The 24,806-nt window shown below is 40.5% G+C and overlaps 1 protein-coding gene across 3 annotated transcripts in view; it reads left to right on the top strand.

Annotated features, from left to right (window-relative positions):
• Positions 1–24,806, top strand: part of ldlrad3 (low density lipoprotein receptor class A domain containing 3) — a 129,248-nt gene that overhangs the window by 22,335 nt on the left and 82,107 nt on the right. For all 3 annotated transcript variants that reach the window (XR_016115065.1, XM_088997329.1, XM_088997328.1), the window contains exons 2-3: positions 5,875–6,021; positions 21,535–21,660. Coding sequence is in view for 2 of the 3 variants with exons in the window: in XM_088997329.1 (XP_088853455.1) it covers positions 5,875–6,021; positions 21,535–21,660 (273 nt within the window). In the remaining variant the exon portion in view is untranslated. The remainder of the gene's footprint in view (positions 1–5,874; positions 6,022–21,534; positions 21,661–24,806) is intronic.

Raw genomic sequence — 24,806 nt, 5'->3', positions numbered from 1 at the left:
GGCTGCCATTCGCGGCGCCATCTTGAATGTACTTTCTGAAGAAACCTTTTCATCGATGGACCACTCCTGTACGACTGAGAGCTTACACAGACGTCTTGTAGCGGTACATAAAGTGAATGTGTTCCAGTTCTTTGGCAAGGGGCAAAACAGTATTACTGGGTAATCTCGAGCTCTGTGAATTTGGGGGAAGCCAACAACGGCATTAAAATGATGTTTTGTTTCATTTGCCTCATGCCAAATGTGTGGTGACTGAATGAATGTGCCCATCTTCATAATGTGTTTTAAATTTGCAACAGCACTCCTGCAAAAATGTTCCAGGCACACAGATGCAAGAAAATGGCAAGTCTTGTGCACAACCAGTCATTGCGTCGGCGTCACAGAGCAGAATTTTAGAGTTAGATTATGGCCGGTGGACTCCCTGTGTGGAGTTTGCATGTTCTCTCCCATGCCTGTGTTGGTTTTCTCCAGTTCTTTCTGCTTCCACCCACATTCCTAAAACATGCAGGATACTGTAGGTTCATCAACTACACAAAATTGTCCATAGGTGAATGGTTGTTTTGGGGATCGGCTCCAGCACATCCATGGCCCGTGAGGATATGGCTTGACTATATCTGTGAATGGCATCAAGTTTTTTTCCTGAAATCATTCAGACGCTCTGAAATTGATTAAATGAATAGAATTTATGTCCAAACAATTTTGATTTCTTGGAATTTCACAAATGTGCTCCCGCTGATGGGTTCTACTTGCCACCTCTCGCAAAGTCCTCTTGATACTTTTTGTGCTTATTGTCAGACACAGCTTTTAAAGATTCAGAAAAAGTCCTAATGATTTATCTTAGGCGTGATAAATTTAATTGCATGCCCTACTTTTTTTGTACTGCTCCCAGAATATACGAAATGATCTGCATTGAAATTATGAGTGCTTGGGTAATAACAAAAAGTAAAAGAAAAGGCTAAACATAGAATTCTGAGTTTGTTGGAGGCAAGGGGAGGCCGGGAAAGCCAATTATCCCGTGCACCCATTTTCACTTTACTGTCAATTTGCATTCATGGTTTAGTTATTCTAAATCTGACCCTCTGTTGCTTTGCTTTGTGAATTCTTTTGCCTGTGTGCCTCCGTAGGGTGCCTTTAATTGAAGAAGGCCAGCTTTCTACGAGTGCTTACTTTAACTGCTGGCTTCAGTGGGCTTCAGGAACGGACAGGAGAATGTTCTCCCTTGCACACAACGCACTAACATCCACACACACGCTCAGAGGGACAACAAAATCCCCTCCTGCTGCACCACAGAGCCCAATTGAGAGTATTGTATGACTGAAAAAAAAACGTGTGCTCTTTATCTGAGAACCTGTGAAGCCTGAATATTGTTATTCAGAGCTTGGTCACAAACTTCCCATTTTCCTTTTTTCTCCAATCTTAATTTTATCAATTGCAAGATAACAATTAATTGTTAAGAATTGTTATAACACATAGACACACACGCGCATGCACACACACACAAACACATGTATGCACACACACGCACACACACATACGCACACACATACACATACACACACGCGCGCACGCTCACACACATGCACAGTGTGTTGACCAAGATCTGATCAGTCACTCCTCCCATCTAGTGGGTATTTATCATACTGAAATCCTTCCCAAATCCTTGATACGAAAGCAGTGAAGAGCTGTGTGAAGCCCTTTTTTTAAATGGTATCTTAAGTTCGACTTTAGTTCGCTGACGAAGCCTCTTGGATAGGAGGCGAAACGTCCGAAACCTTCACTTTTGTACAGATGACGGCTGAAGAAACCTTCTCATCGATGGTATCTTAAAGCAAAAAAAAAAACACAAACACATTTATGTTAGCTTTTAGCTTTGAATTAGTCTAGCTTTTTAGACAATGCCAGTGCAAACCCATTTTGAATATCCACCCATGAGTATCCATAGCATGACGATACCCTCTGTTGTACTTGTTTCTGCTGCCATGATCAGGCTTCCACATAACATGGTCAAGTTTGCAATATCTTTCAAAACGTTGTTTACAAAATCATTCAGCATGTGCCGTCCTCCCACCCCTCAAAACCTGACATTTTCCCTAAATAGAATGTTGCCTTGGAAAATTATTAAAAAAAAAAACAAAAGAAAATGTCTTTCACTGAGCCAAATTGTACTCCATTTTTCCGAAAATAATTAACATCCCTTGAAAGAGATTTACATGGAGTGTTCCTGTTACAATCCTGGAAAACGTGTTGTCAACAAAATTAGTTTTCATAATTTATTTTTCAGAAAGAATGAAAATGTAATATTTTGTCCCCATTGGAGTAGACTCACCGTGAAGCTTTGTGAACGAGTTGCATCAAGTAATGCTTGGAAAAAAGGTTTTCTCACTTTGTGGAAATCCTTTTTTGGGATACATTTGATCATTCCTAAATCTGACCCAACTGTACCTGACAGCCGTTAAATTGGAAAGTTTTTGTTTTTGCCAAAGCAGCTTGGCAGATCATCCCCCCGTCTATTCAATTTTCTCATCTGCTTATCCTCACAAGGGACGGCCAGGGGATCCGGCCAAGGGATCCTGGCCTCGCGGGCTGTGCTGGAGCCTCTCCCAGCTGTCTTTGGGCTGTAGGTGTGGGATACCATGAACCGGTTGCCAGCCAATCGCAGGGCAAACATCGACAAACATCCATCAGTAATATCATGAATACGAGGGGTTCTCAAATAGAAAATGACCATTTTATTGGAAAGTATAGACCACAGGTGTCAAAGTCAAGGCCCGCGGGCCAAATCCGGCCCGCCACATCATTTTTTTCGGCCCGCGAAAGCAAATCAAACTTGTTAAATTCCATGATGATTGCTAAAATCTGAGCCAAAATGTCATATTTTTGGATGTCAACCACAATAAAAGTAATTATTCTTGACTTCAGATTTGAAAACGAGTTATTCATTAATTTGCTGTGTGCTCAATATGTAATATTTGAAGGGATTTAAACATTCTAATGGGTTCCCCAAATTCATAACGGCCCTCGAGAGGAAACCATAACTACAATGTCGCCCGCGGCAAAAAATGACTTTGACACCCCTGGTATAGACGCTCCCCATCGTACGAATACGTTCGTAAGCTGAAAGTGGTCGTAAATTGATTCAGTGCTATATTTTGTATGGAATGTATGATAATTCGAAGACTGAAGGGGAAGTATAAAATACAAACGCTCTAACAGTTGTAAAATAAATTCACACCTCCTGGAACTCAGGCAACTTACTGTAGCTGTTCTCCCTCTATACTAGAAATGGGTAAACCACGGCCCGCGGGTCAGATCCTGACCGTTGGTCTTATTAATCCGGCCCACCGAAGGTTGGTACACAATTGAGGTTCGAAATGAATGATTGCATTCATTTCATTTGGACTTTCAGCGCCAGGGGATGGGGGCAATTATTTCCAGTTGCAGAGAGAGGAAGAGAGGATTAAAATCAAGGAAGAAATATTATCTAACATACTAAAGTATGCATTAGTTCTACTACTATATTACATTAACGATCAATTCATAACAAAAGAGGTTCTGCAAGCTATACAGAAGTCTGCAGTCGCGACAACTCAAGCAACTCCCACTTGATGCGACGGAATAAGCATATCCGTGCCATTATTTTCTATCATTGAATCCAAAACGGCAACATGCAAGTAATTGCAATCAATTTACTGGAATTGTGAAGGCTTTTAATTTCATTCATTTACATTTACGGTCATGGCATCCAAATGAAAAGGAACAGTAATGATCGCAAAAGAGAAAGTGGGTTACAAAGTACGAAACAATCAGGTGACGCTTGGAGCCGGGAATCCTCAAATCCATGAGACTTTGCAATTCCAAGCAATTCGTATTGAGTCCGATTCTGGCAATTTCTATGCTCAGGGTGAATGGCTTGTGGCTTGATGGACAGTCAAGTAAATGCACATTTCCTTGAATGGTTTGACTGTTCTCATGTTAAAAACGGCAGCAAACTAACTATGAGCATAGAAGACTTTGAAGCATCCCATGCCTCGCTTCAAAAGTTTGTTGCACGACATCAGCTGAACAATGCTGTCATGTTTGCTGATCAAGGCAAGGTTAGAGACAGTGAGTGAGTGGAAAGAGAATCCACCAGGTCACTTAGTCCAGAGGTCTCCAACCCCCGGGCCGCGGACCGGTATCGGTCCGTGGGTCATTTGGGACCAGGCCGCGCAGAAAGAATGAATAATTTACATAATTTCCATTTTATTTATTATCTGAGTCCGAAATATGTTTTATTTTGAAAAATGAAAAATTCCCGGTACGCGTGGATGTGGAACACAGATGCCTTCTCTTACACACAGAAATTAGATGGTTATCCCAAGGGAGATCGCTTGCCACAGTGTTTGAATTACGAGAGCCGCTGCAGAGATTTCTCTCAGGAAAAAAGTCACCTCTTGCAGCAGATTTCAGTGACGTGGAATGGGTCGCAAAGCTCGCTTACTTGTGCGACATATTCAACCTGCTCAATGAACTCAATTTGTCACTTCAGGGGAAAATGACAATTGTCTTCAAGTTGGCTGATAAAGTAGCTGCATTTAAAGCCAAACTGGATTTGTGAGGACGGCGCATGAATAGCAGTGTATTTAACATGTTTCAAACATTGGCTGGGTTTTTGGAAGAGACTGAGCCAGAACCTTCATTCCCCCAAATGATGCACGAGCACCTGTCTTTGCTTTTAAAAGAGTTCGAGCGCTATTTCCCAGCCACAAAAGACCCACGAACTGCCAAGGTATGCATCCGCAACCCATTTGTCAACAAACCAGGTGAATCCAGCATGCATGTGCAAGAGGAAGAACAACTGCTCGAGTTCGCAAATGATGGCGTACTTAAAAGTATGTTTCAGACAACAACTCTGCCGGTGTTCTGGATTAAAGTGGTTGCAGAATACCCCGAGATCGCCACAACAGCACTGTAAACCCTGTTGCCTTTTCCGACATCTTATTTGTGTGAAGCGGGGTTTTCTGCAGTGACCAGCAATCAAAACAAAACTACGGAGTAGACTGGACATAAGCAAGACATTTCGGGTGTCATTGTCTCCCATCATCCCTAGATGGGACCATCTCGTTGCAGAGAAACAAGCTCAGGGGTCCCACTGATTCAATTGTAGTGAGTTGTATTTTTCATGCTCTTTGTACTTTTTGTGGTGTATCTTATTTTGAAGGCACATTTAAACATTACCATGGTGACCATAGAGCGATAAGGGGCAGAGACGATGTTACATATGTTGTTGTTGGCGCGATATTACCAGGACCCTGCTAATAAAGTTACACAATGGATTCACGTTTATTATTATATTTAAAAGAAAGGAAAAAAAAACAGTTTCCATGCCTGTTGTATCATTTTATTTTGTTGTATTTATCCGCCGGTCCGTGAAAATATTGTCTGACATTAAACCGATCCGTGCGCAAAAAAGGTTTGGGACCACTGTCTTAGTCGTCTCATTTTGCAGCAAATAGTATATACGTATATGTATCTCTATCTATCTATCTATCTATCTATCTATCTATCTATCTATCTATCTATCTATCTATCTATCTATCTATCTATCTGTCTGTCTGTCTGTCTGTCTGTCTGTCTGTCTGTCTGTCTGTCTGTCTGTCTGTCTGTCTATCCATACATACATACATACATACATACATACATACATACATACATACATACATACATCCGCCCATACATACACACATACATACATACACACACACATATATATATATATATATACACATTTTTATGATGGGTGTTGACTGTCTTAAAAGTTCATATTAAATCTACCTGTGTGACTTTTTTCAACTGAATGCTCATCGGTCTCTGTTTTTTATGTCTTTTCTTCTTCAGAGAGCCAGCTGCTTCCAGGGAATAACTTCACCACAGAATGCAACATCCCTGGAAATTTCATGTGTGGAGATGGGAAGTGTGTCCCAGGAGGGTGGCAATGTGATGGATTGCCCGATTGCTTTGACAAGAGTGATGAGAAAGGCTGCCGTAAGACCACTTTACTTGATTGATTATGGTTTTGTCGATCCTGCCCCTCAACAAAGGATATTTACTTTTGTATCTACATTTTTACGATACTTTTAAGAACGTGGCGGTTAACTGGTAACATAATTATAAACACAAAAACATGAATGACCAAAAAAATAATAGTGATTTTTCATAATGTTTTGTTTCTCGAGTACCGTAATTTCCGGACTATAGAGCGCACCTGATTATAAGCCGCACCCACCACATTTTAAGAGGAAAACCGATTTTGTACATACACAAGCAGCACCTGTAAATAAGCCGCATGTGCCCACATTAAAACCTGTAACACAAACACAAAATTAACCCAAACCCGACTTCAAGTCCCGCGAATGAAACTAAATGTCCTTCATTAAAGTCCTCAGTCCAAAAATCACAGCCGGCAAAATGAACGGAAAATGATACTTAAGGTTCCGTTGAAAGTAATCCAAGGAAAGCGTCTGTGTAAGCTCTCAGTTGTACATGAGTGGTCAATCCATGAAAAGGTTTTTTCAGCCGTCATCTGTACTTTTTTGAAGGTGTCGGACGTTTCGCTTCTTATCCAAGATGCTTCTTCAGCGAACTAAAGTCTTACTATATCTAATGGAGATTGGAGAATGGAGAAGTGTATATTTCCAAAGGTAAGGGAGGGAAAAATATATATCCACTATTGTCCACCGCGTCCACAAACAGGTGGTTGGTCGCCGCCTCGCCTCATCTATCGCAGAGTCAGACGGTAGATATGGTGTGTGTGTGTATATATATATATATATATATATATATATATATATATATATATATATATATATATATATATATATATATATATATATATATATAGATTGGATGAAACATCCAAGCTCCATGAATACATCAAAGAGAAGGCTCCAACGGATGATGTACTCAGAGAATGTCTCAGACAATGGGGAACAGAGGATGAGGTGATGGAAGAGGGACAATCATGGGAGGAAAAGCCCCTACACGGGATGTACCACCGAACCATAGCAGAAGTGGCTGACCTCAAGAAGTCCTATCAGTGGCTAGAGAGGGCTGGCCTAAAGGACAGCACAGAGGCACTCATCCTGGCTGCCCAAGAGCAGGCCCTGAACACCAGAGCCATAGAGGCAGGGATATACCACACCAGACAAGACCCAAGGTGTAGGTTGTGCAAAGAGGCACCTGAGACAATCCAACACATAACTGCAGGGGGAAAGATGCTGGCAGGGAAAGCCTACATGGAGCGCCATAACCAGGTGGCTGGCATAGTCTACCGAAACATCTGTGCGGAGTATGGACTGGAAACCCCAAGGTCAAAATGGGAAACACCTCCCAAGGTGGTGGAGAATGACCAAGCAAAGATCCTGTGGGACTTCCAGATAAAAACCGACAAGATGGTAATGGCCAACCAACCAGATATCGTGGTCATAGATAAAGGGGAAAAGAAAGCCGTTGTCGTGGACGTAGCGGTCCCAAGTGATGGAAACATCAGAAAGAAGGAACATGAGAAAATCGAGAAATACCAAGGGCTCAGAGAGGAGCTGGAGAGAGCCTGGAAGGGAAAGGTGACAGTCGTGCCTGTGGTGGTCGGAGCACTCGGGGCAGTGACCCCCAAACTCGACGAGTGGTTGCAAAAGATCCCGGGAACAACATCGAATATCTCGGTCCAGAAAAGCGCAGTGCTGGGAACAGCACGGATACTGCGCAGAACCCTCAAGCTTCCTGGCCTCTGGTAGAGGACCCGAGCTAAAATGGGAGACAGACACCACCCATGGTGGGTGAGATGCAGATTTTATATATATATATGGTAAAGTCTCGTTATATCGATATTCTCGGGAGTCGGAAAAAATGTCGATATAACCGTACTATCGATATATCCGATCCTGCGCCGAACTGCATTAATGAGGGGGGGATACGTAAATGGGGGATCTTTGTTATGGCATGTAATTTTATCATTGGGTTCATGGATTGCGTATCTAATGTTTTTTGTACAGTAGTGAAGTGAAAAATAAAGTTGTCCATAAAATAAAAACGTCTTTACACTTTTTTAATGACTATTTCCTTTCAAAAATGCAACCAACCAATGCTAAATCCTCAAGTTCTATTCACACGAAGCCACGAACGCCAGCATGTACAATCATATGAAAAACAGTGATTGTTGCAAGCAATAAAGATATCTGGATGCAACACAATTAAATACTGTGCATGGATGAAAAACCAAAACTGCAACGTTTACATAACTTACGTTGATGCCGCACGTCAAACTCTTTCGCGATCAAGGATTTGCTTGTTAGATAGTCCTCCACAGCCACGATTGCCGTGTACGTTGTTCGGATATCACAATTCTTCTATTAAATCCATGGTTTAATTGGTGTCAAACAACAGTACTGGATATAAGCTATGCTGCTAGTTCTTTTTTAATGTGCTCGCGTCGACAGGATAAACATGGAAGCTGGTTACGCGACAGTTCGAGAGAGTGCCTGAATAGAATGCCGGCGCGCAGCTGTGACGTAACAACAGCTCTTGTTTGTATCTGGATGTGATAACGGCTACGTTTTGTTATTAAAAAGACCGACCAGTAGTAATGAAAGCTGTGAGCTATCAACAGTCTCGGCCAATAGCTAGTTTTTTTTATTGTGCTTGCGTCGACAGGATAAACACGGAAGCTGGTTACGTTACTGGGGGATCTTTAATACAGTATGGAATGAAAACTAAACATTGTTGAAAAACGATTGCATCCATATACAGTAGTGGGCATGCACATACAGTAACACTGCAACAGGGAAACTGCAACGCTTACATCTTACTGTACATTATGTATGCATGTTTTGTCTGAGAACCGTGTTGCATCCAAAAGCCGCCAGTAGAGGGCATCCAGGCTCCATAGGATACAGTATACAGTACAGTACAGTAAATCTTTAATCGATTGCAAACATGTATGCTTTACTCTTTCTCTTCTGTATTTGAATCGTATCCATGAATGGATGTGTAACAAGAAAGCATATTCTCCGAATCTGAAGCCCTTGTTTGGATTCTCCAGCAATGCAAGACGTCTTGGCGTGATGTGAAGTCATTTTTATTGGTGTTTTGCATTTATCATACTGCGTGTTTTGGGTATTGTAGATGCAGAGTTGTACTAACTACAGAGGAATAAAGTTGATGAGCCATACAATGAAACTCTGGAGAAAAATGCCAGGTGTGATGTGTGATAGTAGGGTTTCAGTTAGGATGAAAGGAAACGTGTATAAAACAGTGGTGAGACCTGCCATGATGTTTGGACTGGAGACAGTGCCAAAGACAGGAAGCAGAGCTGGCGGTAGCAGAGCTGAAGATGTTGAGGTTTTCTTTGGGAGTGACCAGGTTGTATAGGATCAGGAATGAGTACATTCGAGGGACAACTCATATTCGAGGCTTTGCAGAGAAAGTCAGAGAGGCCAGACTGAGATGGTTTGGACATGTCCAGAGGAGAGAGAGTGACTATATCGGCAGAAGGATGCTGAGCCTTGAACTGCCAGGCAGTAGACCGAGAGGAAGACTGAAGAGGAGGTTTATGGTGTGGTCAAAGAGGACATGAAGGTAGCTGGTGTGAGAGAAGAGAATGCACAAAACCGGGATAGATGGAGGACCGTGATTCTCTGTGGCGACCCCTGAGGGGAAAAGCCAAAAGGAAAAGAAGATATATATATATATATATATATATATATATATAGCATTTTTTTTAAATGTAACTGAAATTATTATATATAATAAAAATCAATCACCTAATTTAAATGTTTATGTTAAGTGTTTTATGAGTGACCCATACAAGGTCACTCGCTAAGAATAGTTTAGTATGTTGACCAATTCACCGTAAAGTATGAAGCCATAAATAGTCTGACTAATGACACAGCAAGTCGATTCAATATTGCTATTGAACTATTCAGAACATCTGTTCGTATGATGTTCTCTCTTCTCCTTAAATTATAATTCCATGACATTTGAAATAACGGACATGCCAATTTGTCTAATTTCCAGAATCTTCAAATAGAGGTCAAAAGGAGCACAGACACACTATGTTCCAAATGACAGGAAGAGACAAAATAGATTCTGACAAGGGAGTGAGGAAGTAAAGCTGACTGAGCCTTCTGGGCCTCCGAGCCAGGATTAGCCTCTTTGCCCTTGTCTGGATAGGGAAAAAGCAAGCAAGAGGTGAGAAATGAAACGAATAGGCAGCTAGGTAGAATGGGTGTGACTAGTAATGCTAAGAGTGCAGATCATAAGGTGAAACAAATGCAATATACAGAAGTGTCATCTAAAATGTATATAATTGTACGTAATTAATAATTGTACGCATTGTTGGAGTCTAATTCCTGTTTCTCTTCTGGTTCGGAGTTCAACGGAGTTTTATGATGAAATACCAGCGGGGACGATAGATGGTGAACAGAAAAGACTACTTTATTCTAGTAGAACAAAAGAAAGAACATGTCTCGTCGGAGCGGGAAGCCAAGAGCAACAAGCCCGCCTCCTCAAACTAGTTTAAACACACAGCAGTTGATGACATCGTCTCGACTGAGCCTATCAGCTACGGACAAGTTTTGGGAGAACATTAGACTGAAAGTTGATACTTGTTACACTCTGCATACGCAACTAGTTAACTAATAAGCTACATACATCCATATAGACTAAACTAAACATGAAATACCACCTTGATATGCAGTTGGCGTTGTGATCAGCACGGTGAATGGCCCCTCCCACTCCGGGGGCGCAGCCTCTGTTCCTGTGGAGGGAACAAAGAGGACTGCGGCAGTACACATGTGGAATGTACTACTCTTTTGTTGTAAACATTTCACACAACCGATGAGAAGGTTTCTTCAGCCGTCATCTGTACAAAAGTGAAGGTTTCGGACGTTTCGCCTCCTATCCAAGAGGCTTCGTCAGCGAACTAAAGTCTGACTGGTCGTATCGGCCCTATCTATATAAATAGGGCCGACATTGGGTTATAGGGATATATAAATAGGGCCGATACGACCAGTCAGACTTTAGTTCGCTGACGAAGCCTCTTGGATAGGAGGCGAAACGTCCGAAACCTTCACTTTTGTACAGATGACGGCTGAAGAAACCTTCTCATCGATGGACCACTCCTGTACGACTGAGAGCTGACACAGACGTATTTCACACAACCATTTTGCCAACAAAGCACTTGGATCTGATTCATTATTTTGCCAGGACACACCTTCCCATAATGGGAGAAAGGTCTGCAATGCAAGGTCTCAAAAGGCGTTAAGCCGTTATTAGTGGCCGTTATTTTCATATATAATTTAACCAAAAACAGACATTCAGGCCATGTTCTGGAATAATATGTTTGCTTGCTTTCGCAACGGATAATGCATCGGATTTCTTTGAAGGCACAATATTGGCTGTCTGTAAAAATCGTCACCGTCTTTCAAATCAGGTCGTAGAAATGTCATCTTCTTCTTTTTTTTCCTAGAAGTTCAACTTCTTTTTGGCAAAACTGTAACATAGTCAAAGAAGCTTTGTTACCTGTACTTTCTAGATTTTGGAACAAAGGGATTGATACAGTCTTGTTTTCGACTTCAGTCGGTGAGACACGTAAAATGTTGTCAATGTACAAAAGAATTTGAGAAGTCACAGAATTTTTTAAAGTCAGCAATACATGAAGACATTTCTTGTGAAAAAAAATGGTGTAATGACTGAGTCCCCCCCAGTAGGGGATGTGTGTGCTCCAGTCTGTTCTTTTCCTGAAAACACATCTGGTCTTCTATAAGCAGCAAGAAGGGCTGAGAGGGAGGGTGGGGGACAGAGAGGGCAGCCGTTAGAGGAAGTGGTGGGGGACCCCGCGCGCAGATCCCCCCCCTGACCTCTGGCCCCCAAGCTCAAATTTCCCAGCCTACAGCTCGCCCCTCCTCCTGCAGTGGTTAATTCTATGTCTGTCCCAGTAATGGCGATTTTAAGACCATGTGCTGCTTTGTCCTCGTAAGGGAGGAGTTTTTTTTTATCAGCGGCCATCTTTAAAGACACAGCTTTTTCATTTTGCCAGTTTGCTTAAATTGGTTAACATATACGGAATCCTCATCAGCAGATTCAGGGATACAGCTGGGGTGTCTGAAAACATCTTCAAAGCGTCCTCTGAAAATGTTTTCATCTTCCCCACTTTTTTTATGAATTTCGTATCCTGGTGGATGTCACGGCACTCGAGGCTTGAGGGCAGGGCTCGAGTGACGAAAGGAAAGCGGGGAGGTTGGATCCAAAATACACGGCGAGACAGATACTCGTGAACAAAAAGTCTTTACTGAGGCACGCATGCAAAAATAACAGCAGGGAGAGGTAAGTGAGAGATCGGAGACGGCAGACCTTACGGCATGGAAGTAGTAATGGTGGCTTTCAGAATACTCCGACGGAGACTGTATTGCGCGATCGGTAGATATAGTCAGAAGGCACAATCACGGGAATGACAATCAGCTGTGGGGACCCAGGTGCATGATGATGGGAGGGGCCGTCTCCAGGGAGCAGCGGAGGAGGTGACAGGAGGGGCGGTGCGCGCCCAGGACGGCAACGAGATGTGACAGTGGATTGGGGTTTTCTTAGAAAAAGATTGCACCCATCAATTCAATTCACCACAGTTCACTAACAATTTCTTCTGTTAGCTCAAACACAAAGAAGACTCCTGTTGTGTCACAACGTCTCCAACCCCGAGACGCGCTCACATACACACACAATGAATGACATACACACACACGCGAACGCACTCACACGCACACGCGCACACACTCTCACTAACGGCTCAAATGGCTTCTCGCCCCCACCTTCCTTTGTTCAAGATCTTTGTGAGACAAATAAACTCTTGTAGTTCACCATTTCAGCACAGATCAACCAAAATGAATGTATTAATATCACGGAGAATCTACGATCAATTGAAGCTGCATTTAAACAAAAAAAGAACACATAATCGCCTGGATCAAAATAAAAAAAAAAACAATTCCTTAATTTTTTCACCAGTCCTCGCACAGAAATAAATCCTAGGAGTTCACCTTCTTGTGAAGAATCTCTCACTAGAAAATTCCGGATCCGAGCCGGCGTGCGGAAACCAGACGCTATCTCGACCCGTACTGGCGTCGATCAGTCGCGCGTAAAGAACCTCTTACACATAAGGCCCGAATTTAAGGTTATCAGCCGTGATCAGAATCATCAGAAACAGAACCAGAATCAGATGATCTAACCCAAAAATCCGCATTACCAGCCCTGGATACGTAGATTAAATGTGAATAGAATACCTTCTGGCCATAAAAGATCCCACGATACATTCAAACAAATTGGCTGTGTGCTGGCGCGTCACCCACCTTGAAAAAACTCTCGTCGAACTCAGCTGTGTAGTCAGTCAGAATGAAGAGGAGCAAGCCCACCGTGTCACCACGAGCAGGTGCCACCAAAAAGGGAAAAAATCTTTTTGTCTCTCGTGAGAAAGCATGAGCAGGCTCCGCCAAAAAGAAAAACATTTTGTCTCTCGTGGTCAGCCACGCGCCGGGAACCCGCCCCCCTCTCTGGAACCGGCTTCTTGGCTCGGGTGACTGGCACCAATTTATGTTGGTGTCTAATTCCTGTCTCTTCTGGTTCGGAGTTCAACGCCGTTTTATGATGAAATACCAGCGGGGATGATAGATGTGAACAGAAACAACTACTTTATTCTAGTAGAACAAAAGAAAGAACATGTCTCGTCGGAGCGGGAAGCCAAGAGCAACAAGCCCGCCTCCTCAAACAAGTTTAAACACACTGCAGTTGATGACATTGTCTCCACTGAGCCTATCAGCTACGGACAAGTGTTGGGAGAACATTAGACTGAAAGTTGATACTTGTTACACTCTGCATACGCAACTAGTTAACTAATAAGCTACATACATCCATATAGCCTAAACTAAACATGAAATAACATAGTATGTACTAAACTAAACGTGAAATAACATAGTATGTATTAACAAAACATGATGTTTACGGATGTGTATAAAAATATTCTATCAGCATTGTAGCAGACATTTCATTTCCTGTTTCCAGTGCAATTGCAACATTATTGTTTAGAGCTTCGTTGGCTCCTTTTTTACTTCTGACGACTTACTTTATGAATAAAAAATACACACTTGCCTCATGGATGCTCACTACCAGTCCAACTGCTTTATACTGTATGTGTCAATACTACAGTACAAATGGCGACCAAAAATCGACATTCCAGTGCCAGTGGACCTTTTTCCTCAGCTACAATGATAATTTGACATGCGGTTGACACACTGGTCACACAGTCATTGAAATAAAGCATTGCTATTTTTTTTGAGGGGGATGCATTTCAGTGCATTGCTTGGCCACCTGGTCAACTTTCAATTGGCAGCGTCTACCAAGTTTTCTGCGACGAGTACGGTATTCATATTAAAAATATTTTGATTTGATTTATTCAAAAGTGAATGCAAAAACATACACTCTGTCAAAATAACCTGTTGATGAGCACAAATCACTGGTGGTCTAGGTCCAGGTAGCAAATGACGATAGATGGATCGATATAGATAAAATACATACAGTTGATTTGTTTTATAATGTACATCTTTGGATTGTTGCATATTCTCAGCTAAGTTAGTTTGAAGGAAAAAAATAATACGTGGTTGGTTCCAGTACTAGAAACGAACATGGATTGCTACACTCTACTGTACTATCCATTGCTCTTGCCCTATCTCAATAAATGTTGTTTGCATTTGTACAATAAGAGACTAAGTCAATAAATTTGGACTGATAAAAGACTTAAAAAAAGTGCTTTATAAGTGTTTTTAAAACATGCATGGGTGGAAATTGACAAGGATTATACCATATGTCATAGGTTTCAGTTGTTGTGGGTGTGGTCTGGAACATAACCCTCTGTAATGTAGGGATGTGGGGTTGGTGGTTACTGTGCACAATTTTAGTCATTCAAACCTTAATTTCATCCGTTCATTGTTATCTGCAATTTATAAGTATTCTACTCAAACTTTGAATTCGAAATATAATACAATGAATGGCATGGACACATTATTTCACCATTATTAAAGACAATGTTTGTTTTTTTTATCAATCCTTCCATTTATTTTCTAGACTGCTTTATTGTCACAAGTGTCATGAGGCATCCTTGCACTTATCCCATCTGCCGTTCGGAATTTGGCGAGGGACACCTTGAGCTTGTTGCCAGCCATTTGCAGTCTTTTAAACCACGAGTCTGAAAATAATTGTGACCTTCTTGCTAACGCCCTAAGTCGGATACTTTGATGATTGCATTTTCACCTGTGCTCGTGTTTAGCAAAGTCTGAACTCTTGAAATCCTCTTATACTCAACCTCTGTACTATTTTCTTTTGTTTGAGTCTCTTCAGTTCCCCCAAAGCCTCCCACTCCTGGATCAATCATGCATGCCCAATATGACCAAACGTACTCATGCCAAACAAGTTATTCTATCATCAGGGGAACTGAGAAAAGAACAAGAAGGGCAAAGCACCAGGTACACAAGTACAGTAGCATGTTCCACTCAACATGAATTCTGAAATATATGCAGGAGAGCAGACAAAAATATAGTGTTCCACTTGATGTCAGCTTGAGTTGCTGATCTCCCTGATCTGGATTTTCATCATTTATTACTTAATGTTAAAGGACAACCGACACCATTTTTTTGTTTCCTAAGTGACATCAGAAAAACGTTTTATAGAATCTAAAATACCCAAAACACACAGGCTGATATTTTTAGTCAAATGCAAAACACCAATAAAAATGACTTAGTGTCCAAAATCTGCAAAAAAATGAGCTGCGAATTGGGCTCCCGCCCCCAGACATCTTGCCTTTCTCCAGAATCAAAACAATGGCTTCAGATTCGGAGAATATGCTTTCTTGTTACACATCCAGTTATGAATATGATTCAAATAGTTCTGAAGAGGAAAGTATAAATGTTTGCAATCGATTAAAGAAGGTCTTCAGGGTCATTTTGACGGATCAAGACTGATGTGTAGCATCACAGAAAATGCAGAAAATGGCGGCAGAGCTCAAGTTGGAAATAGTTTTATTTTTCAGCTTGGAATTTTTGTCAACGAATATCAAAGAGTTGTCTCGGTGTAACATACAATGATTCACCATTGCGTTATTTATGTGTTTTCCTTCTAATTCCGCCATCAACACGGATCAACACGAAGTTTTCAGACCAAACAAAGTACCGCAAAATGCATTGAGGTGATGCAAGGTATGTCCTTTCTCTGTCAAGGGTGTTCCTTCAGTGACGTAGGGTGAGGACTCGTCGCCAACTCAAAAACAAGACTTCTGGAATATTCAGCGCGAGTCTTAAAACGTAAAATATAGCTATATGCGGTGGAATCTTTGTAAAATACACGCAGTAGAAGTCATTTGAAGCGATTTTACAAATTATGGACACAAATTGTGTGGAGACGTCGGTTGTCCTTTAATCTCTAAAACTAAGTTTACTGTCTCCTTTGGAAATGGTAACATGACATAACATAACAACATAACAACATAAATGTATGCGTGCACACATCCAGCTGTGTATTCAACTCTAATCTTGTCTCTGAATGTGCTTTTGATAGTTTCACCTCAGGAGTCAGCTTGACCTCAGCGTCTTTCGGATTCTCTTTGACTACATCCATAAACCTCCTCTTTTGTCTTCCTCTCGGTCTGCTGCCTGGCAGTTCAAGGCTCCGCATCCTTCTCCCGACATAGTCACTCTCCCTCCTCTGGACATGTCCAAACCATTTCAGTCCGGCTTCTCTGACTTTCTCTCCAAAGCCTCTAATATGAGTTGTCCCTCTAGTGTACTCATGCCTGATCCTATCAAACCTGGTCACTGCCAATGACAACCTCAACATATACAAATCAGACACTGTCATGATTAAAATAAAATCATGGTTAAATGATTGTTTTTCCACGTTTTCTACCGAAACTGGTGAGTGCATGCTGTAATAATATTTGTTCTAAATCCCACTTGCTGTCTTTCCCACCCACAAATTTCTCTTCATGAGTTTGCCCTTCATGCGACATTTGAGTTAATTGGGAACACAAACATTGGGTCAGATAAATTCAGCCAGCAGCAGAAGTGGTAATGAGGATGCAGATGAGACAGGAAGTGGATGTGGGGGCTTTCGAGGCAATCACAGAGCTGTCTCAACTAAGAAGATCATAACCATGCATTCAGCAGAATGCAATGCAATGTATTTGCGGCAAAGAAAGACCAAAGTAGAAAAAGCTGGCAAAAATCTTGGGCACAGATACATTTTCTGTTCACCCCTATTATTTTTCCATATCGCTCAGACCCATGTCTCATTTCTCCTTGGACTCCAATGAGCATGATATACCATGCCTAATGAGCTTTGGGTGATTATGGGGTGCTGTCCAGGTAAACAAAGGTTTCCAAGAGTACACAAAAACAAATTGGACTCAAGCCCAACTCCCTCCCTTGTTCTGCAGATTACTTTTCATCTTGGAGACGGGCGCTCCCCTTGCTATTCCTGTGTACCTCATGCTTTGCCAAATGTATTTGTGCTATTTGAGAGAGCCTATGACTCTGACCACAACATTCTTGTTTACTGAAAATATTGCGCCTGTGGTATTTGAGTTGTGACGATTTCAACAATGAAGTATTATTGGTGATATTCTTTATATATCGGACAGAAAGCAAATCACAATACGGTTTCTCTAGGAAGCAGCCATGCAAAATGAAGATACAGTAAAGTCTCGTTATATCGATATTCGAGGGAGTCCGAAAAAATATCGATATAACCGGGACTATCGATATATCCGACCCTGTTTGCATGTAATTTTCTCCGTGCGTGCATAGAAATAGTATCGATATAACCGGAACTATCGATATATCCGATATATCGATATAACGAGACTTTACTGTAATTGTCAATTTCTGCTAAATTAAAATTGAAATGAGCTGTCACCCTCTTAGCTTTCTCACTCTGCAATAAAATAGTACAGGCGACAATCAGGAAGATCTTAATATTTCTATTTTTTTGTGTATTCCTTAAGTACTGTTAATTAAATAGTGTCCATGCATACCACACGCACACAAGCGCACACAAGCGCACGCACACACACACACACACACACACGCACACGCACACGCACACGCACACGCACACACACACACACACACACACACACACACACACACACACACACACACACACACACACACACACAATTAATGCACAAATATACTTCTGTGCTTCACACACACACACGCAGGCACACACACGCAGGCACACGCACACACACACACACACACACACACACACACAGACAGATACACTTTTGCATATCTATCTCGTGAAGGTTATTCATATACAGTAAAGTCTCGTTATATCGATATCGGATATATCGATAGTCCCGGTTATATCAGTACTATTTCTATGCACGCACGGAGAAAATTACATGCAAACAGGGTCGGATATATCGATAGTCCCGGTTATATCGATATTTTTTCGGACTCCCTTGAATATCGATATAACGAGACTTTACTGTATCTTTTTTTATTATTGATTGTCATTTTTTTAAAGACTAACCAACAAATATATTGTATGTGCATATATTTTTCTATATCGACGAGGGGTGTATATTGTGTCAAGCAGATAGACGAAATTGCCATCCAATGAATGGCAAAAGGTGCAATCAACAAAGGTATCCAACTGTTGCCATTTCTTCATCCAAAAGAATAAATTGTGACTTCCTGCAAATATATCAGCTATGTGTTCCATTGAAGAAGCACAGATTTCCAACGAAATAAGCGGCTCCTGTAATTGAATTGGGACCACGTGGAACCCCACCAGTCCTGGGGTTCCACAGCTAGCATCTCCACTTGCAAGATAGGTTGACATTAGCCACGCAGGCAGCTGCTGCAACATGTATAACGGCACAATTCCTGCACAAACTGTCAGATGTCATCTCACGGAAGATCATCTGCATGCTCATCATCCATGTCAGGGTTTCAATCTGACCTCAGTTTGTCTTCATATCTGACTTGAGTGAGCATTATATAATTGAGTCTGATTGCTGTTCTCTCCATTCACAAATCCTGGTTTGTCACTGTACAGGCAGTTGCAGACAAGGGAGGGGTACATTGCATCATGTTGGTCACATAGGCTGTGGAGTTAAGGGGTTGTCTTATTGAAGTTCATTTTGAATGTGGAAAGATACCAAGACAATGTTGGAGGCCTGTTGTTGTGTAGTTCCTCCATAATCATAATCACGTTGCAATATGATAATGAATAGCCCTCATTTGCTAGTGTGTGTGCACAATATATCTTTAATAGTGAAAAAAACGTTTACTAATATTTTTCATTTCTGCACTTCCATCCCCACCTAGTGGTTCATTTATTGGTGCATCTTAATTTGAATTTGGCAACCACGCTGATTGCCAGATGAGATGAGATGAGAGATGATTTTCACTGCATGAGGCAAATGGTGGTCACTTTGGACCGATCTGCCCGTCCCCCTCAAACCCTCGCCGGCTCCCCCAACACACCCAATACGGCAAAACTACAAATTTTACAAAGATCCTTTATTGTGCATTTAGATGTAGCACACCTCTGAAGTGAATTAAATATTATTAGATGAGTGTAGCACATATTCAAAAACATTATTTAACATTCATTTGTGTTTTGTGGACAGAGAAACACGTTTGTTTGTATGCTTTTTTTTGAATTACCCTTTCCTTGTGTTTTATCCGATATGTTTGTTTCGGTTTGGTCAGGAGAACATTTGGTATTTGATCCAGGCTGGAGATAAGGATTGTTCCCTTTGTTTTCGCGCCGTGTTTGTTTTCCTCTCCCGCCATTGCCGAATAGTGCTAGAATTTGTTGCTTCTCTCAAAATATTATTTTGAGGGTGTAAAGTACATTTTATTTTCACATTTGAAACATTTCATGTCCTGCTAATGTTTTTAAAATGACTCCCATCCAAACAGAATGCTTTAAGAGCCTGTAGTTACATATCATGCCAAAGTAATTTGCATTTTCATCATCTGCTTGGTTAGCTGGTCAAACATGTTTATTACTTTGCATGTATTTATGTTGAAGATTTGACTAATGGGAGCAATACCTGCATGTATTTTGTATTTAGCTCATGTATTTTGTTTTTCTACTTTCATTCCTTTCATCACTTTGCTGCTGTGAAATGTAAATTTCTCCACAGTGAGACTAATAAAGGCATATCCAATCCAATGTTTCAGTTGACATAAAAAACATCTGAACTGCACAAAACTGTCAAAGATCACGATACCTGTTGGTGGCACAACAACAACCCTTTGTTCTACAGTTCATGAATGAATATATGTGAGTCTTACATATTAGAAACAATCAAATCACCATTTATAAATTTGACAGCCCTTTTTACACTATGCTATTTAAAACAAATGCTTTGCTGCAAACCAGTGTCTATGAATTTTACTTAAAGCAAATAATAATGTATTAAATATAAAATGAATAACTTCCATGAGAACATATTGCCTCTTATGTCTGAAACAAAGCACACACTACAAAATAGCCTGTCAAGATATCCTCAATAGTCCGTGTCTTCTTGCCCTGCTACTACGTTCTCATGAAAAAAAAAATAGATTGCTTGTCGGGTGGGCACTCCTGGGAATGTTCACAGTTTTCTCTATTTTTGATCAATGTCTCTCACTGTGCTTCAATGTTGTCCTCACTATTTAGTAATGACTTCATAGCTCTTTCCAGACTGATAGACGTCAATTTCTTCATTCCTCATTTCTTCATTTGCTTTTGGATTTCGTTGACTCGCGGCATTTTGAGATTTTTTTGACCAACCTATCATTGTCATACAATTTATATTTGACGAAGGCGGAAGTAGTCGCCGAAACATGTCAGGTATTTGAACACCGACAATACACTGTCTGTAAGTAAGGAATCTGCTTAACATTAATTTATATTTGAGTATTTTTTGATTGAACACTTGGTCTTGAATTTTGAGTGTGGCCCGTGAAAATGAATTCAGCTTTGCTAAAATTGCTTTTATCTATGATTTAACAGTTGAAGCAAGTACTTTTTTTACACACAGGGCCTTTTTGGAATAAATCTCTCCAACACCTTCCAATAAGCCATTATCAACCTGTATTTTATTTCTGCTAACATCATTGAAAGAGTTCAGATTGAAAATAATTTGTCACTACTCTGCACCTTTGCTCTCGTCGTGGTCAGATGCCATAATGATGCCCTCTTGTCATATTGAAATACTCGCTCCATATATAACCATCATGTTTCATTTCTACTGCATGTTAAACCAATCATTAACAACATGTTTTGGACAGACATGATTTGCTGGAACATAGCAACCCAGAGTTTTGAATGCACCCTGGCTGTACCGGTGTCCAACCAAAATGCATTTATTGTGAATGGATTTTTCTGTGATTGTTGTTGCTTCCTCTGCTCAATGACTAATATGATATTTTACTTGATTCCCTTCCCTCAACCACTCCTTAGCTAAAGTGAAGTCCAAGTGTGCACCTACGTTCTTTGCCTGTGCCAATGGGGTCCACTGCATCATTGGACGTTTCCAGTGTAATGGCTTTAGTGACTGCCCTGACGGGAGTGACGAAGACAACTGCAGTAAGTCTCTCCATACAAACATAAAATGAGTGGCAGGTGTCTGTGGGCTATGATTATGAGACCCGGTGATGATAACTTTGTCATGCCATCATAACATTTGGCTAGACATAATAATATAAATTATATATTGGCATTTTGTTTTTAAATCGCTTCATTAAGATCTATTTTCAAAACTACACGAGGTGTCTAATCTTTTCAATGATTTCGAATTTTCATTCAGTATTTCTGTAAATGTATATTAAAATAATGCTTATTTTTTATTGTTTAGGTTATGTGTCTCATTCGTGTACACTGTACAGTTTCCAGCTAAAAACGTGGCTCTGCAAAAGTCCTTGAAGTAGAAACGCAGCCCCGAATTTCTTCTCATAAGCAAGTTGGCACGACCGACTGCGTTTGTGTGACTTAGCGTCCCAGTACCAATATGCTAAGTCAACCATTGCTAAGTGTGGCTATGGGTGTTTCTGTTTTTTTTTTTTCCGAAGCAACGGTCTCAGGCAACAGAAGAGGTTGAAATACTTCGATTGATTTAATTTAACGAAAAGCAGCTAGCAGGGGACAGTGAGTGATGGTATTATCGCAGAGAAAGCACGGCAACTTCTCTCGGATATCATCAAGAGACAACAACATCAACGACCACCACAAAGGTAAATAAAACAACTTTATTGTACTGTACAGTTAATTTCTTTAATTACAATACAATAGCACATTTATTATTCATAAAATAAGGTATATATTTGTAGTTTTAAAGCTTATTTAGTAGAACATTATGTTTTATGGGGACCCGGGAACGGATTATTGGATTGGATTGGATTGGATTGGATTTGCCTTTATTCGTCTCGCAGTGGAGAAATAAATGTTCGGCAGATGAACTTTTTGCCTTACATACACTTTCTGGGAACCAATTAAGTTCGTGAGCTGAGGTATCACTGTAATTATAAAACACACCTTTGGAGGTATACACCGGAATAAACTTCAAAAATTTAAAACACAAATAACTCAAAGTAACAAACTAACTAAAGCACACTATCACCCTGAAAGAAAAAACAAGAAGACAGAAATACAAAAAAGAGAAACAATGTCTTTGAAATCAGTACCAATTACTACTAGAAAAAAACATACACATACTCCCTTTTAAAAATGAAATGCTTTTATTCATCAAATACCAAGGAAGCCATTGTATTGTTAGACCCCGAAGACCTAATAGTTTGTTAATAGCTGTAGTGAGGGTGGATGTGGGGGTAATTGGTGTTAGAGAGGGGGATGCAAAAGTATGACACACTTTGTCAACCCCAAAAGGATAAGCCTAAAGGAAAAAATAACTAAATGCTGTATTGTCATCGTGTGGTGTACTTACTGAAAACTACAGATACAACAAAATGAGAGAAATAGTTGTATTAAGTTCAGCCCTTTCATTCCTTTCATCACTTTGCTGCTGTGAAATGTAAATTTCTCTACTGCAAGACTAATAAAGGCAAATCCAATCCAATCAATCCTGTCTACTTGATATTTAATTTAATTTAAAATCTAAAATATCCAAAACACGCAGTATGATATTTTTAGTCAAATGCAAAACACCAATAAAAATGACTTAAAGTGTCTAAGAAGTACTTCAATTTGAAACCGGAAGTGGCCAGTTTCAGAAGGTCCCGCCCCCTTGTTCGTGGAGTCACGGCAAGACGTCTTGCCTTGCTCGAGAATGAAAACAATGGCTTCAAATTCGGAGAATATGCTTTCTTGTTACGCATCCAGTTATGAATATGATTCAAATAGTTCTGAGGAAAGTATAAATGTTTGCAATCGATTAAAGAAGGTCTTCCGGTCATTTTGAGTGATCAAGTGTGATCAAGTGTGTAGCGTCAGAGAAAATGCAGAAGATGGCGCCAGAGCTTCGTTGGAAATTGGTTGATTCTTCACCTTGGAATTTTTGTCAGCGAATATCTAATAGTTGTCTCGGTGGAACATACAACGATTCACCATTACGTTATTTATGTGTTTTCCTTCTAATTTCACCATCAACACGGATCAACACAAAGTTTTCAGACCAAACAAAGTACCGCAAAATGCATTGAGGTGATGCAAGGTATGTCCTTTCTCGCTAAGGGGCGAGTCAGTCAGTGACGTAGGGTGAGGACTCCTCACTAACTCAAAAACAAGACTTCCGGAATATTCAGCGCGAGTCTTAAAATGTAAAATATAGCTATATGCGGTGGAATCTTTGTAAAATACGCTCAGTATTAGTCATTTGAAGCCATTTTACAAATTATGGAGACATCGGTTGTCCTTTAAAACAGATTATTTTCTTACAGACAGTGTATTTTAGGTGTTCAATTACCTGACATGTTTCGGCTGACACTGACGAAGGCGGAAGTATACGCCGAAACATGTCAGGTAATTGAACACCTAAAATACACTGTCTATAATAAAACCACAGTTTTAAATTAAAATGACAGAAATAGACACAAAATCTTCTGGGTGGTTGTTAGCTGATAGGCTTGACTTAATTATGTTAGATGCTATAAAACGTTTTTCTGATGTCAGTTAGGAAACAAAAAAAATATTTTCTGTTTGTTTTCCACTTGGGCTGCCTTTAATGGAAATCCTCATATCTACGTACACGCACATGTGACGTCTCCTTTGCATGATTTCTTTCCGTATTCCATGATTTCACTTCACTTAAATTGACATCCATCAAAATTTCCTCCGAGATGTTTCATCAGAACAAGTCCAACTCAATTGGTGAAAGACAGCGAGTGAACTATGCCCTTGAATTACAGCGCGATGTTTGAGTTTTGCTCTTCTAACACTGAATACGAGCAGGCTTGCCCACAGGACCAGAACTGAAATGTCTGGCCAGACCAAAAGGCATTTCCTCCAATTATACAATTTCAGTTTATATGAAACATTGAATGTTATGTTTTAAAGGCAACATGAGCTATATTAGATCTCACTACATTTTTGGTGACAAAATTATTCTTGAGCCTATTTATGAAGCACAGTTAGCCAAAGCGGGATCAATATGATCAATAAGTCATCATTCTCATCAGCATTTGAGCAACAATATTTTGGACTCTGTGTCATTTGAAAATGGTTCCATCAGTTCTTCAGTAACATACACCTGTTATAACATTGCAGTCTTGGAGTTGTGT

The sequence above is a fragment of the Hippocampus bargibanti genome, linkage group LG05 (assembly GCF_051943395.1).
Source record: "Hippocampus bargibanti isolate YZ-2025 linkage group LG05, ASM5194339v1, whole genome shotgun sequence".
NCBI classification, from domain to species: domain Eukaryota; kingdom Metazoa; phylum Chordata; class Actinopteri; order Syngnathiformes; family Syngnathidae; genus Hippocampus; species Hippocampus bargibanti.
Note: the sequence above shows the minus strand (reverse complement) of the source record. Positions and strands in the feature narration are given on the sequence as shown.